This window comes from Equus przewalskii, chromosome 1, assembly GCF_037783145.1.
Source record: "Equus przewalskii isolate Varuska chromosome 1, EquPr2, whole genome shotgun sequence".
NCBI classification, from domain to species: Eukaryota; Metazoa; Chordata; class Mammalia; order Perissodactyla; family Equidae; genus Equus; species Equus przewalskii.
The window spans coordinates 49,476,211-49,490,342 of record NC_091831.1 but is presented as its reverse complement, the minus strand read 5'-3'; the positions used below and the strand labels follow the sequence as shown (position 1 = coordinate 49,490,342).

General features: G+C 40.8%; 1 protein-coding gene across 1 annotated transcript in view; it reads left to right on the top strand.

Moving 5' to 3' along the window:
- Positions 1-12,149, top strand: part of CCDC6 (coiled-coil domain containing 6) — a 108,318-nt gene extending 96,169 nt beyond the window's left edge. The window contains exons 7-9 of the mRNA XM_070562541.1: positions 991-1,091; positions 6,677-6,801; positions 7,847-12,149. Of these exons, the coding sequence (XP_070418642.1) occupies positions 991-1,091; positions 6,677-6,801; positions 7,847-8,041 (421 nt within the window). The 3' untranslated portion in view covers positions 8,042-12,149. The remainder of the gene's footprint in view (positions 1-990; positions 1,092-6,676; positions 6,802-7,846) is intronic.
- The last annotated feature ends 1,983 nt before the right edge of the window (positions 12,150-14,132 follow it).

Sequence of the window (14,132 nt, the reverse complement as noted above, 5' to 3'; positions counted from 1 at the left end):
GCACGTCAAATTTGGGAGCCTGGTTTCCTTCGAGTCGAATAAACCAGCGTCGAAATGGCTGTGTTGTGTAAACTGACTGGCTGTCAGAGCCAAGGGCCTCGCTGGGACAAACGTGTTTGCGTGTGTGGACGTTCTTCCTTTGGCCATAAGGCCTGCGAAGGACAGCTTTTATTAGGAAGTCTTTCAAGGCGATTTTTCTCCTCGTCAGCGCTGTGTGCTTGTTCCCAAGGTGAGAGTTGGTGTTCCTGATGATCACACTTGAGCATTCTCAGGTGTGATGTGACTTCCGAAGTCAGGACCCAGCATGGTGTGGCTAAGTGTGACCTGCAGTAGATGCTCAGTGCTCGTGTCTTTTATGATTTTCCAACGTGTGACTATTTATTAAGCAAGGCTTGTCTTGTAAACCAGTGACATCCAGTGTACAGCAATACCTATTTTTAAGCTTTAATGTGATGACATAAATCTCACAGGGCTTGTTTGGGTTTGAGTTTCAAATAACAATTGAAATGTAGCCATTAAAATGTGGCTGTGTCTGTAGTTCTTGGGACAGTGGAGGTGAATTTCTGCACAGCTGTTGCATGATGGAGGAAAGCTCAGTCTTCTCTATTGTGTGGCACAGCTCTGTCACTAGGCCTCCATCCTGAGCTAGAACATCCCATATTCCCTGATCTATACCCTCTGGGGAGAGGAGTTTGCCGAGCACTGGAGCAGGGTAACTCCAGAGTCCATTTTGTATGTGTCTCCTAGCAACCGCATCACGCTCTAAACATTCGGGAGTTTGACCTTAAGGGGTGAACCCCAAACATTTTCTCAAAGGAGCTCTCTTAAGAATTGTTGACAGTCTTCCTCAGCAAAAAGAGGAGGATTGGCAGCAGATGTTAGCTCAGGGCTAATCTTCCTCAAAAAAATAAATAAATAATTTTAAAAAATTAAAAAAAAAAGAACTGTTGATGTGCAGGCGGTTCTGATCCTTTCCCCTGTCTCTCTTAGGTATTTTAACGAGATGTCTGCACAAGGATTAAGACCTCGCACTGTGTCTAGCCCGATCCCTTACACGCCTTCTCCGAGTTCAAGCAGGCCTATATCACCCGGTGAGTACATGCTTTCTGCTACTTCTGCGACGCGTTTCTGATGCATTTAGTAGGCATCCACAAATGTGTTCCCTGCTAGCATGTAAGAATCTTGTAAACAGAGAGAAGGCAGTCATGTGTTTTTCAGAAACATCAAAAACACAAAAACAAATCACTACGAAGACTGTCTGAGCTTGAAAATTTTAAGCATAAATGTTATAGTGCCAGCTGGTGTTTTTCGTTAAATGTTTTTTAACCTGAAAGAAATTTAACTCTGAAAAACCTTTTTAAAAAGACTGTCTTTGGGGCTGGTCCAGTGGCCTAGTGGTTAAGTTCAGCATGCTCCACTTGGCGGCTCAGGTTCAGTTCTGGGACACGGACCTGCACCACTCATTGGCGGCCATGATGTGGTGGTGACCCACATACAAAATATAGGAAGACTGGCACAGTTGTTAGCTCAGGGCAAATCTTCCTCAACCAAGAAAAAGAGAGAGAGAGACTGTCTTTGCCAATGATTTTAAGTGCCAATTGATTGACAACAACCTTGGGTAGATTGGTTATTTAAGATGCATCACAGCACATCTCTTATGCTTCTTTTATTATGTTGTATGTACATTATCTCATTTTTATCCTCAGAATAATTAACGTATTATTACGTTATGATATGTATATAAATATAATAATTAATAATTTTCCCATGTTAAAATTGAGGAAGCAGTGATTCAGAGGTTCAGTAGCTACTGGTCACATGGCCAGGAAGTGGCAAGGCAGGGCGTGTCTTGTTTCTAAAACTTGTGTTCTTTCGAGCACCAGCTGCCTCCTCATCCTTCCAGTGATTGGTGAGTGGCACTCAGCCCCGCTAGGCAGTCCGGGCAAGAAGGAACTGGCTTTGCTTCTGCTCCTGGCTTCGCTCCTTAGAAACCTTTCCCTCAAAGGCATGCTTGTCTTCATCTGACCCCGAAAACTCTCTCCCTGGGGTCTCTGGCTCAGCAGCAGCACAGCGTGGGGCTCCCAGGCCAGGAGGGCAAGTAAATGATCCAGCGAGGAATAAGGAGGAAGCTGGGGGCAGGGGCTTGGCAAGTGGAGTGGAGGGAGGAAAGAAAAGGTAGCAGGCCAAGGATTGCGTCTTGTGACCGAAGGGATGAGACTGATGTTCTTGTGCTCGCTGGTAAACAGATTTGAAACAGAGTGGGGAAAAAAGTGTGTGGGGGAGGGGGTGGAGGAGCGTTTCACAGCACAATGAAGTGAAGGGATTGCTTGGAAGGGTGGCAGCAATAAAGGCTTTGTGGTTTTGGAAAGTAAAATAGCTTCATGTTAGGGACATCTCATTTTGTCTGTTATAATAATTAAAAACGAGGGGTGCCCTTCAGGTTGACTAAGAAAAATGCTGCAGTAATGCAGGTTGCCATAGAGTAAGTGTGAGGTAGAAGTGACTTGAGTTTGTGAGGTCAGGATCCACCCCAGGACTACGCTGCTGTGACTGTTTTTTTGTTTTTTGTTTTTTGTTTTTTTTTAAGAGGAGAAATCAAAAGAAAGTCCAACACAAAGCGTGGCAGCTTTTGTGCGCTTTGGGCCAACTTAAGGAAAAACAACAATTAGTCAGACGGTCTCTGGCCTCTAATTGCTTATCAACAATAGGACCTGGGGAAGTGGGGAAAAAAGTACAAGAATCAAGAAACTCTTAATACAGGGCCAAATATAATGAATTTTCTGTATGTTAAATCCCTTGCAAAGTTAAGTAGTTAAACCACAGTGCATCCACTCATCTACTGCTGGAATACTACTCAGCAATAAAAAGGAGTTAATGTGATACATGCAACACCTTGGATGGATTGCAGGAGCATTATGATGAATTTAAAAGCTGATTTCGATGGGTCATATTCTGTATGATTTCGTTTCTAGAACGTTCTCAAAGTGACAAAATTAGAGTGATGGAGTGCAGGTCAGTCATTGCCAGGGGTTAAGATTAGAGGGAAAGTGTGACTGTTCAAGGGACTAACGTGAGGGAGTCTCTTTGTGGCGCTGGAACAGTTCTGTATCCTGATTGTGGTGACAGTTTCATGAATCTTCAGATGTGATAAAATTGCATTGAGCTGTATGCAGTGATACACACATAAAGAGTACAGGAAAAACTGATGAAATCCGGATGAAGTCTGTACCTCAGGCCCTGGTATTGGACTGCTGTCAGCTTCCTCGTTTTGACAAGGTGCCATGGTTATTTAAGATATCATTGGGGGAATTTGCGTGAAGGGTACATACATGGAAACACTATAGTATTTTTGTAACTTCTTGTGAATCATAAACTATTTCAAAATAAAAAGTTGTAATTTTTAAATTATTATAATTTAAAGAACTATTTAAAAAATGGGTTAAATTGAGATTCAAAGGAGAGCTGGCAGCCTAGAGAGTTTTGAGATGGGCCTTGAAGGAGGAGTTAATGAACTGAAACTTTCTGAGCCCTTACTTGTGCCAGGCACTCTCGGAGCACTTTGTGATATGAACTCATTTCATTCTCACAACAGTCTTGTGACGTCGCTATGGTAATCCCGTTTACACTTGGGATCTAAAGTCCACTGTCACTCAGTGCCAAGTGGCAGAACTGAGTCCGAGATAAGATGGCAGTCGGCTCTAGAGTCTGGGCTGTTTGCCGCCTCAAAGGCTGAGTGAGGTCCTGACTGACACGCGGGTGGGGGAAGGAAGAAGCAAGCCCTGTGGTAAAGAGACGGCATCCCAGGCAAAGGGCACGGCATGAACTAGGACTTGGAGGTCAGAGTCAAGAGTGATAAGGTCACTGTGGTTCTTACCACCAGCTGCCCTGGGGCCCTGCTCCCCATAGATTCTGATTCATTTGATTTGGGGTTGGGTGAGGGCTTTAACACTGAGTGTTGAGAACCACTGACTTGGAACATCAGCAGGCAGTTTGGAGCCAAATGCAGAAGGCCTTTATAATAGCCAGGGAAGGGATTTTTTTTTTCTATTAGGTAGGCAGTAAGGAGCCTGAAGATTCTTGATCAGCAGTTTAACATACTAATAATTAACCTTGTAATATTAGAAAGTAGGCTAGATCTTATTATTTATTTATCTTTATTATGAATTGAACTCCCTGAGGTTCTCTATCTGGGGATAAGGATCCACTTTCATAGCCTTTCTGTTAAGTTTCATCGCTTTCATAAGAAATAGGATTAGGGTTGTATTCCCCAAAGCTGTTTAAAGAAAACCCTTTCTTGCTTCCCCAGGTGAACGAAGTCCTTGTGAGATAAACATCAAGTAAATAACCGCTTAGCTCTCAAAGCTAAGACCTCCATTTTGTAAATGTGCACCAAAAATCCACAATTGGAAATGGAAATATGTCAAATCGAAAAGCAGCCCTAACAGCTGATCTTAGATACAAAGTGATTGACAAGAGAGAGTTCTATCCAAACTCTCCAAGTTGCTCGTTTGTTTCCATTTTCACTCCGTTCATTCAAGTGGAATTTAGTGCGTGCTAGATACCCTGGTAGAACCCAGGAACTCAAAGATGGTAAGATAGCCACATTTACGCAGTGATAAATAAGCAATGCCCCAGACCGCTGGACCATCAGCACTGAACTGGCAGAGACCAAGGCTGCTTAGGCTACGCGTGGGTGATGTCCGCTTTTGGAATGTTTGAAAAATATGGCTGTTTGGACCCCAACCCAGACCTCTCTAATAGTCGGGAGAGGCTAGGCATGTATACTTTTAAAATTCTTTGGAGGTGATCCTAGGGTCTTAGAACTTTTTAGTGGGCTGGGGCTTGTTTCTTAACTATCAGTTTCTTTTGGGGAACATCGGCATACATAGGGATTTTATTTTCTTCATTGAATATCCTGAAGTTGCAGAGTTTTCCCTTGTGGTTTTTGTTTGTCTTTATGGCTCCTACACACACACACACAGTAGTTTTGTCTCGTGATTGTTGGTGTATCTTTTGACACTTCTTTTCTTGGATCTGATTTTTATCCCTTTGCTCTGTTTTTTTCATTTATTCTCATTTCTTCTCATGTCTTCCTGCTGCTTTCCTACATCTCAGTTGGACTCCTGGCAGGGCTTGACTTTGTTTTTTAAATTGGGATAAGAACGCTTAATAGGAGATCTACCCTCTTAACAAATTTTTCACTGTTCAGTACAGTGTTGTTAACTGTAGGCACAATGTTGTATAGCAGAGCTCTAAAACTTATTCTTCTTGTATAGTTGATCCTTTATGCCTATTGAACAACAATTCCCCATTTCTTCCTACCCCCAACTCCTGGCAGCCACCATTCTACTCTCTGCTTCTATGAGCTTGACTTAGACATTCATATAAATGGTATCATGCAGTATTTGTCATTCTGTGACTGGTTTATATTAGTTAGGATAATGTCCTCCAGGTTCATCCATGTTCTCTTTAAAAAGAATTTCCGTCTTTTTAAAGGCTAAAGAATATTCCATTGGATGTATATACCATCTTTTCTTTATCTGCTCCTCTTGTGATGGACATTTAGGTTGTTTCTACATGTTGGCTATTGTGAATAATGTTGCAGTGAATATGGGAGTGCAAATTTTCAAGATCCTGCTTTCAATTCTTTTGGATAAATACTCAGCAGTGGGATTGATGGATCGCATGGTAGTTCTATTTTTAATTTTTTGAGGAACATCCATACTGTTTTCCATAGTGGCTATACCAATTTACATTCCTACCAACAGTGCACAAAGGTTCCAATTTCTCCACATCCTTGCCAATGCTTATCTTTTTTTTTCCTTAATAATAGCTGTCCTAACAGGTGCAAGGTGATATCTCATCATGGTTTTGAATTGCGTTTCCCTGATGATTAGTGATATTGAGTATCTTTACATGTACCTATTGGCCATTTGTATGTCTTCTTTGGAGAAATGTCTTTTCAAGTCCTTTGCCCATTTTTTAATCTGGTTATTTGTTTATTTGCTATCAAGTTGTAGGAGTTCCTTATATATTTTGGATGCTAATCCCTTATCTGATATACAGTTTGTAAATAATTTTTCCCATTCCATAGGTTACTTTTCTGTTGATTGTTTCCTTTGTTGAGCAGAAGCTTTTTAGTTTGATATCATCATCCCTCTTGTCTATTTTTGCTTTTGTGGCTGTGCTTTTGGTGTCATATCTGAGAAATCATGGCAAGACCAGTATTGTGAAGCTTTTCCCCTGTGTTTTCTTCAACAATTTCTTTTACGGTTTCAGGTCTCATGTGCAAGTCTTTGATCCATTTCAAGTTGATTTTTGCGTATGGTGTGAGAAAGAGGTCCAGTTTCATTCTTTTACATGTGGATATCCAGTTGTCCCAACACTGTTTGTTGAAGAGACTATCCTTTCCTGATTGTGTATTCTTGGCACCTTTGTTGAAGATCATTTGACCATTTATGCGTGGATGTATTTCTGGGCTCTCTTTTCTGTTCCAGGGCTTGACATTTTTATCCCGTGTTATCCAGCAGGTCATTTGGTGAGCCCGCTACTCTTCTCATCTGTTTTCATTTTTGTGGGTAACTGAGAACTTCTGCATTTTAAAGCCGCCTAGATGGTTGAAGACACCAGATAAATGAATTTGGAATAATACTTACAAGTTGCTGTTCTATTTCAGGTCTATCGTATGCAAGTCACACAGTTGGTTTCACACCACCAACTTCACTGACTAGAGCCGGAATGTCTTATTACAATTCCCCAGGTCTTCATGTGCAGCATATGGGAGCATCCCATGGTATCACAGTAAGTATCCATGGTGCGGGAAGCAGCACTTGACTCCTGATGATGGCAGCAACTGGTCCTTGGGAGACTAAGATTGATGCCCTTAGACATTAACCTGTCTTCCCTCCCTCCATCAGTTCACCTTAAAACTACAGACTTCCCAAGAGTTTGCTATTGAATTCTGCTGTTGAAACTAAAATCCTTCCCAGGAGGTGAAACTTCAACTTCAGTTTCTGAGAAAAATTGCCCTTTGTGAAATGTAATTTGAACCCTGGCCAATGCCTCTCTTGAACTCTGGCCAGCTCTTTGCCATAACAAATTATTGTTGGTTGCCATAATGTCTAAAGTATTTATTGTCTGCACCTTCACAGTTCACTGGCCCTTGATATTCTTCCTGAAATTAGCCTTGTTGCTAGTTCTACTCAGGACTTTCTCTCCTGGAATTAGAAGGAAGCTTAAGTGCATCTGGTTCAAACTCCACTCAGTGGGAGGTTTTTCTTTAGAGCTGGTTATTTAGTTGGCTAATAGAGCGATTGGAAATGTAGCTAAAAGAGGTTTGAGAATAGGTGAGAATTGAGGGTATTCCCAATAAGGGAATCTTTAAAAGAGAAGATGTAAGATGTTTCTGAAGCTGTTTTGCTGGTTTAATGGGCTTAGTGTAAAAGCAGGAGTGTTTTCAGGTGAGCTGTAGCTTTCAGAATATTGAAAACTTGTTTGAGTGATAGAAGGAACAGGGGAACATACAATGGATGGAAAAGATTTCAGGGGAGGATGTGACAGCTGTTTTTAAATTTTAGTGCTGTCTCATTGAAGGGCCCAAGTCCAGCAGTTTGGTCAATGCAAGTTTCACAGTAATGTTGCCTGGCTTTTGCGTCGGTGCGGGTGTAAACTCTACCTTGTCTAAGCTTTCATGACTAGTTCAGAATCTTGTAGGAATGGACAAGGAAATCACTTGCTTCTTGTCTTTGTTGGTCAGCTTCCCACTAGCCTCAGCTCTAGGTCAGGGCTGTGTTAGAAAGGCGCTATCTGTACCTAGACTGACCTGCTGTTTCTGTCCTCTCTCCAGAGGCCTTCACCACGGAGAAGCAACAGTCCTGACAAATTCAAGCGGCCCACGCCGCCTCCATCTCCCAACACACAGACCCCAGTCCAGCCGCCTCCGCCTCCGCCTCCGCCACCCATGCAGCCTGCGGTCCCCTCAGCAGCCACTTCGCAGCCCGCCCCCTCGCAACATTCGGTGCACCCCTCCTCCCAGCCTTAATGCATGTGCTTAGTCTGAATCTCACGTTGGGACTCGTACAGTGGAGCCGTCTACTCAATGCCAAAGGCTTCCTTCCCTGGCATATTTGGATCTGACTTATTTGCACTGAGGTTATCTAAGCTTCACTATTAATTGTGCTGTAAATGTTTGTCGGAAACGCAGCCAGTGTTGTGGGTCAACAACACTAAACAGACGACTTTTTCCATCAGTGTTTTACTTGAATCTACACGTACGTCCATTCCCTGGCTGGAACATTCGCTATTCAATATTTGGTAATTCAGCAGCAGTGTGCAATTTTTGCTTGGCCCCAGAGCTTCATTTTCCTGGCTTTTAGGTTTGTAAAATAAAAAGGGATATCTTTTTTATATTTTTTTCCATGAATTTGCAGAAAATTACTGAGCTGTTATTGCCCCTCCCCCCATTATAATGGTGTTTACCAAACATACCAATAATTTAGCACTACAATTCAGACCTTTGAAAATCTAGCTTTCAGTGTAGAATGGAAAGTTAGATGGATCAGTGCCCAACACAGTATACTGTTTAATAGAGCTTTCTACAGATACACTTTTTATAGGTTATTTTCAGTATATATCAACATCCGTGTCTCTTGTAAAACAGCCTAAAGTAACGGATCATATGGCTGTCTCTATTCCGCATACGTAGGATGGATAATTATTGTATATTGAAGTGTGATTCTTTCTTTATCCTTAATGTTAATCTTCCCAAACTGACCCTTTCTAACATGAGTCGATAAATGTTGTCCTACCCACCAGTGGTTGCGATGGCTGATTAGAACGTGCTATTTGATTTCTGCTGCAGAAGGCAATGTGATTGTAACAAAAACAGCTATTTTCCCTTTGCATTCTTTATTTGTGTTCCCCTCGAATAGAGTTCGAACAAATATTTTAAAGGTGCAAAATACTATTAGCAAATACTATTTGAAATGAGCATTATAGGAATATCTTGGCATAATGACCACAAAATACTTTATTGCTTGGCAGAAAAGAAAAGAGGCGTAGAGGAAAGTAGCACATTAGGTTGATGACTGCTTATTTCGCCCAGTATAAGCAATTGCAGTGTACAAAGAAGTATATTCTGAATACGTTATTTCCATTCATTTAGCACAAATAAATCGTTTGGTTTCACTTTGAAGTGGAACACTGTGAGTCACTCTTTTCTTAATACTTGCAACACCTTTATTTTTGCTTTTTAGCAGTTCCTGCTTTGTACTTTGGTAGTAAAGTGATTTTTACCACCTGTGTTTGCATATTTATATATGCTGTGGACGAAAATAACTTCCTAGAGAATGTATATTTTATGATGAGAATGTGTATCTGTTGGATATAATCAGAGAACTGAAAATTAATTTATCGGTAATTTTTAAGAGACCATGTTTTGTGACAACCATCTCTACTAGCTAGCTCTTTATTGAACACACTCCTAAAAATAAGGAACCACGACATTGTAGATATTTAATATTGTACAGTCTAGAAACCTCCATTTTTGCCTTCGAATGCATATTTAAGAGTTACAGAATGAAAAAAAGTCTTGTTGGATAATAGTGTTTGACTAGCATTTTAAGAACTTGAGAGTAAAAGCAACAATAGGGTTTTTCACCTCTTCCTGCTTCCAGCCCCAAACTGAGAACGTCACTCCTCCATTGTTTGGAAGAAATCATGTCTATATAAATCTTATTTATAATGTGTGTATAATATACATAATCATAGTACAGTTCTCAACTATGAGGAAGAAGTTTGGCACGTAATTATTGAGGCTTTAGGTTTTCAATTCGACCAGATGGGGTCGTATCAAACCCGGGGATTTCACCCACAGCTCACTGTCCCTCCTGGTCCATTGCCCTTCCAAGTAATGCTGAGAGTAGGCAAACGCATTCTGCCTTCATGGTACAGTTCTTGGTTTTTCTAATAGGAGAAATATGGTATATGTTTACAAGACTCTCTTACGAGATTATAGATTTCAGTGCTGTTGGACAGTGTCTTGCATTCAAACAAGGAAGTCTGTAATGTAATGATCTTCCCTCCGCTTCCTGTCAATTTAGTTACCTCCTGAAAGCACAATAGTTGAAACATCACCATTTGGTGAATCCAAAAGCACTTGCAGTGAGCAAACAGTCCCTGGTAAAAGCCTTTTAGAGACAGGTTCTTGACATCCAGACTTCTGCAGAATGTAGTGCTCATTCCCCTAGACTTGTCATTTCATTTCAAAATAAAACCCAGCTCCTCCAAACAGCACTTTTTCAACATAGATCTACTTGCTCCCTGCGGACATTCAGAATCGATAGACCAAACACTACTATTTTGAAGTTATGCTGTTTCATGTCCTTTTCAAGTGTTTTATAACCCCGTCCCACTTGGGCTGTACCTGCTAGGGCAATTCTTCGGCCACCAGGGACCCGTAAGATTCAGACCCTGAGCCCATAGAGGCAAAAGCCCCCCTCACCTAGGGGAAGCTGACTTACCTCTGGCACGTCTCATGGGGACTGAATGCGGTTACTGCTGTTCCTGTTGCCCACTCGCCCAGGGTAACCCTGGACTGACTCCCAGAAGGCCTTTGTAAAGTCAGTAGCCATCCCGAAGGCAGGCGGGAGCAACAGTACCTTCAGTAGCTTCATTTTCCTGTCTTGCTGACAGAGACCCTTGGGTACCACTGTGCTGCTAATAGGATAAGTACTCCATTGCCAGATGACCATGCCTTTTGTACAGAACCAAATTAACTCACCTAATACCTGACACCTCTCTGGGCTCTGAACTGCTTTCTCTCATCAAGCATGCTGGCATTCTAGACAGAATTGTAGAGATTTGGCAGATGATGGAAGTATTTAAGATTGAATTTATTTCACTCATTGTGGGTTGAAAGGAGTTTTCCATTCTGAACTCCTGAGATACTGACCACAACCATGGAATGAATGTGTGACCAGAAAGTGGCTTTGACACCAAATGCTGCTGTTGGTTATAATTGGCTTCTAACTGATTTGACCAGAAATAATTAATAATGTGAATTTTTGTTAACCGTTCAATTGTAGGAAAATAGAATATGTACCACCTTATGTTAGATAGACATGAACTTTTCCTGCACAAAGCCTTGCTTGTAGAGGATGCCCAATAAGGCAAGAAAAAGCATACTAACTTGTGCTTTGAGAGCTCAATATTTTTATCTTATCAGCACAGAAGAAATATTTCCATGTAACTTGATCTTCTGTCTAGTACTTGTCTTATAGGTAACCAACACTGAAAACTCTGTAGTGATGACTACCAAAGAAATACATAGTAAAACAACCTTTTATTTCCAAATTATTAAAGAGCCAGCCATTGACGCTGCTACATGAGTTCCATGCTCAAGAGCCATTGTAAGAGATTAAGGGGTTTTTAGGTTTTTGTTTTGTTTTTTTTTCTTTTTTCCTCTTTAATTTTTTTTTGATAAAACATACACACACAGCTGTTAGTGTTAGATTATAGGGAGCATTTTCCAGAATGCTCCGGGGTTGTGGTAACTGCCAAGCCCTGGTTGCCTTTTGTTAGGCAATGGAAGGAATCCTATGTTCATGATAGCGTGGGTGCTGTGTGTGTGCATTTGTGTGTGTGTGCATTCATGCCTTAACTCGGGTTACTACTCAACTTTAGTTCTTGACTTAGTCTGCACCGTCATCTAGATTGTATTGTACATCTCGATCTAAACTTCATCCTGGCAAAAACAAAGTTGCAGGCATAACAGTCTAAGAATGCATTCCTCCGGAAGAGTCTATGATCAGGTTGACCTTGAGCCTTCTTTGGACTTTATTTGGAACTTAGCATGGAAAGCAAAAGTGGACTGTCAAACAGAAAGACATCAACAAGGAAGAGAGGAGAGCCAAGGGCGAGCATGTCTTTTGCCTCTGCATATCCGTGCACACTGTATGTTGTTCATGGTAGCTTGTCTACAACTTGACTAGGTTGGAGTTCTGGTAATAGTGGCAATCTTGACATTCTTGGTCAGAGTTTAGAGAGATGTAAGACTTCCAGTTAATGTCTTATTTACTTCTTTATGTTGATTAGTCTTTGATACATGTGCTGAATCAGAAACCTAAATAAAGATAATTTTTTAAAATGTACCTCTTGAGTCTTAAACCCCATCTCTTTCTTTCTGGTCTTTGAGTTGGACAATGAATGTTGTTTCCCTGTTGCTTCTGATAGACATCTGACTTAGACTCTGATTACTAAAGACTGCCTTAGAAGAAAAACTTAAGAAAAGGACACAAAAGGAGCTGGTACTGTTCTGTTTCTTAGAATGCTGGTTATCTGGATGTATTCAGTTTTTGAAAATTCATTGAGCTGTATGCTTATGATTTGTGCACTGTTTCATATCTGTATTGTATTTCAATTTAAAATCATAAACCTAGGAGATTATCAGAAGGAAAGGAAAGCCACACTCATTCCCAAAATGTTACATAAAAGCAAATATGTATAGACACACATCTATATATATATTCAGGTTTTGGATATTACATTTCAAAACATTTTTTATTTTTATTTTTGAGGAAGATTAGCCCTGAGCTAACATCTACCCCCAATCCTTCTCTTTTTGCTGAGGAAGACTGCCTCTGAGCCAACATCCACGCCCATCTTCCTCTATGTTATATGTCGGACGCCTGCCACAGCATGGCTTGACAAGAGGTATGTAGGTCCGCACCCGGGACCCAAACTGGCGAACCCCCAGCCACCAAAGCAGAAGGTGCAAACTTACCCACTGCTTCACCGGGCCAGCCCCCCTGGATATTACATTTGTTGTATTAGTGAGCTTACTCTTCAATTTTTAAATTCATCTGTATGGTTTTCTCTTCCTACCTTGTAGGAAGCAAGGCTTTAGAATCAGTTCTAGGTTCGAGTACCAGTTTTTTCACTGGGCCAGTTACTTAATCTCTCTGCAACCCAAGTTCCTTACCTGTAAAATAGCAATATTATATGCCTTGCTAAAGTGAGAAAGTTGAGATGAAAGCCTCTAGGACAGTCCTTCACACACACAGTAGGACACAGACTAGTGCCTTCCACATCCATTTATTTAGGAAGAAAGTTAGAATGAATGTTTGGAGTGATGTTTTTTACTTTTTTGGGAGGTATATGCTTCGTCGCTTGCGTTATAGTAAGACCCTAGCAATTAAGAGTCCACATTCTGAGAGGAAAGAGCACAGTACTTACAGGATCCTGTCTTAGGAGTAGTCTTCGAGAACCCAGTTGTGACACTATCTTAAGAGTGCAAACTCAATCTGGACCCTTTTCTCTATAAAAGGGCTAAATAAACCTGGAATGAGTCTAGACTCGTCTGACTTAAGCAAGATTCCATGTTAACTATTAGTTGAAGAGTTTTTGATTTGATTAATCATTTGGTGAAAGGACCAAATTGGAAAATGCTTCTCTCCTCATGGCAGGTAGGTTTCAGTTGTAACTTGGTGAAAATCTTGACTAAGAAATTACCCAGGCCCTCTGAGTTCAAGTCTTGGCTTCATCTGTCAGCTTCCATTTTCTAATCTGTGTAATGGGGATAGCCATTTTTATTTCAGGTAGAGTTGAAAGAAAACAGTTTAAACAAAGTACTTTAACAAGAAGTAAAGTTTAAGCTGCATATGCGTTTCTTTTTTTTTCTTTTAATACCTTTTAGAGGCTCTGTGTGTCCCCATGGTGCTTCTAAAATTGAAACAGTTGGTTTAGAAAATTTTTTGTGTTTAGGTAAAATTCTACGTGTAAGTCTGGGTCCTTGTTTTAATGTATAGGCTGTTTAAATTTAAAACATACTTGTGAAAATGCAGTAGTATTCAATCACTAATGTCTAATCCAAGCCCAAACTTTTTGACATCCTCTGAAGGAGAGGAAGAAGTCAGTGCGTGGTAAATTATAGTTTGTGTGTGATGTTTATGTGGACACAAGAGATTGAGTTCCTGTCCCTTCAGGTTTTCTGTTCTGTCTGGCATACCATGCCTAATTTCATAATACACTGAATGCTATTGAACTAAGTATATTTAGATCTTGCCTAAAGATCTTATTTTCTGTACCCTACTAATGATTTAGTGCAACTTTCAAGGTTACTAAATTATCCCAAA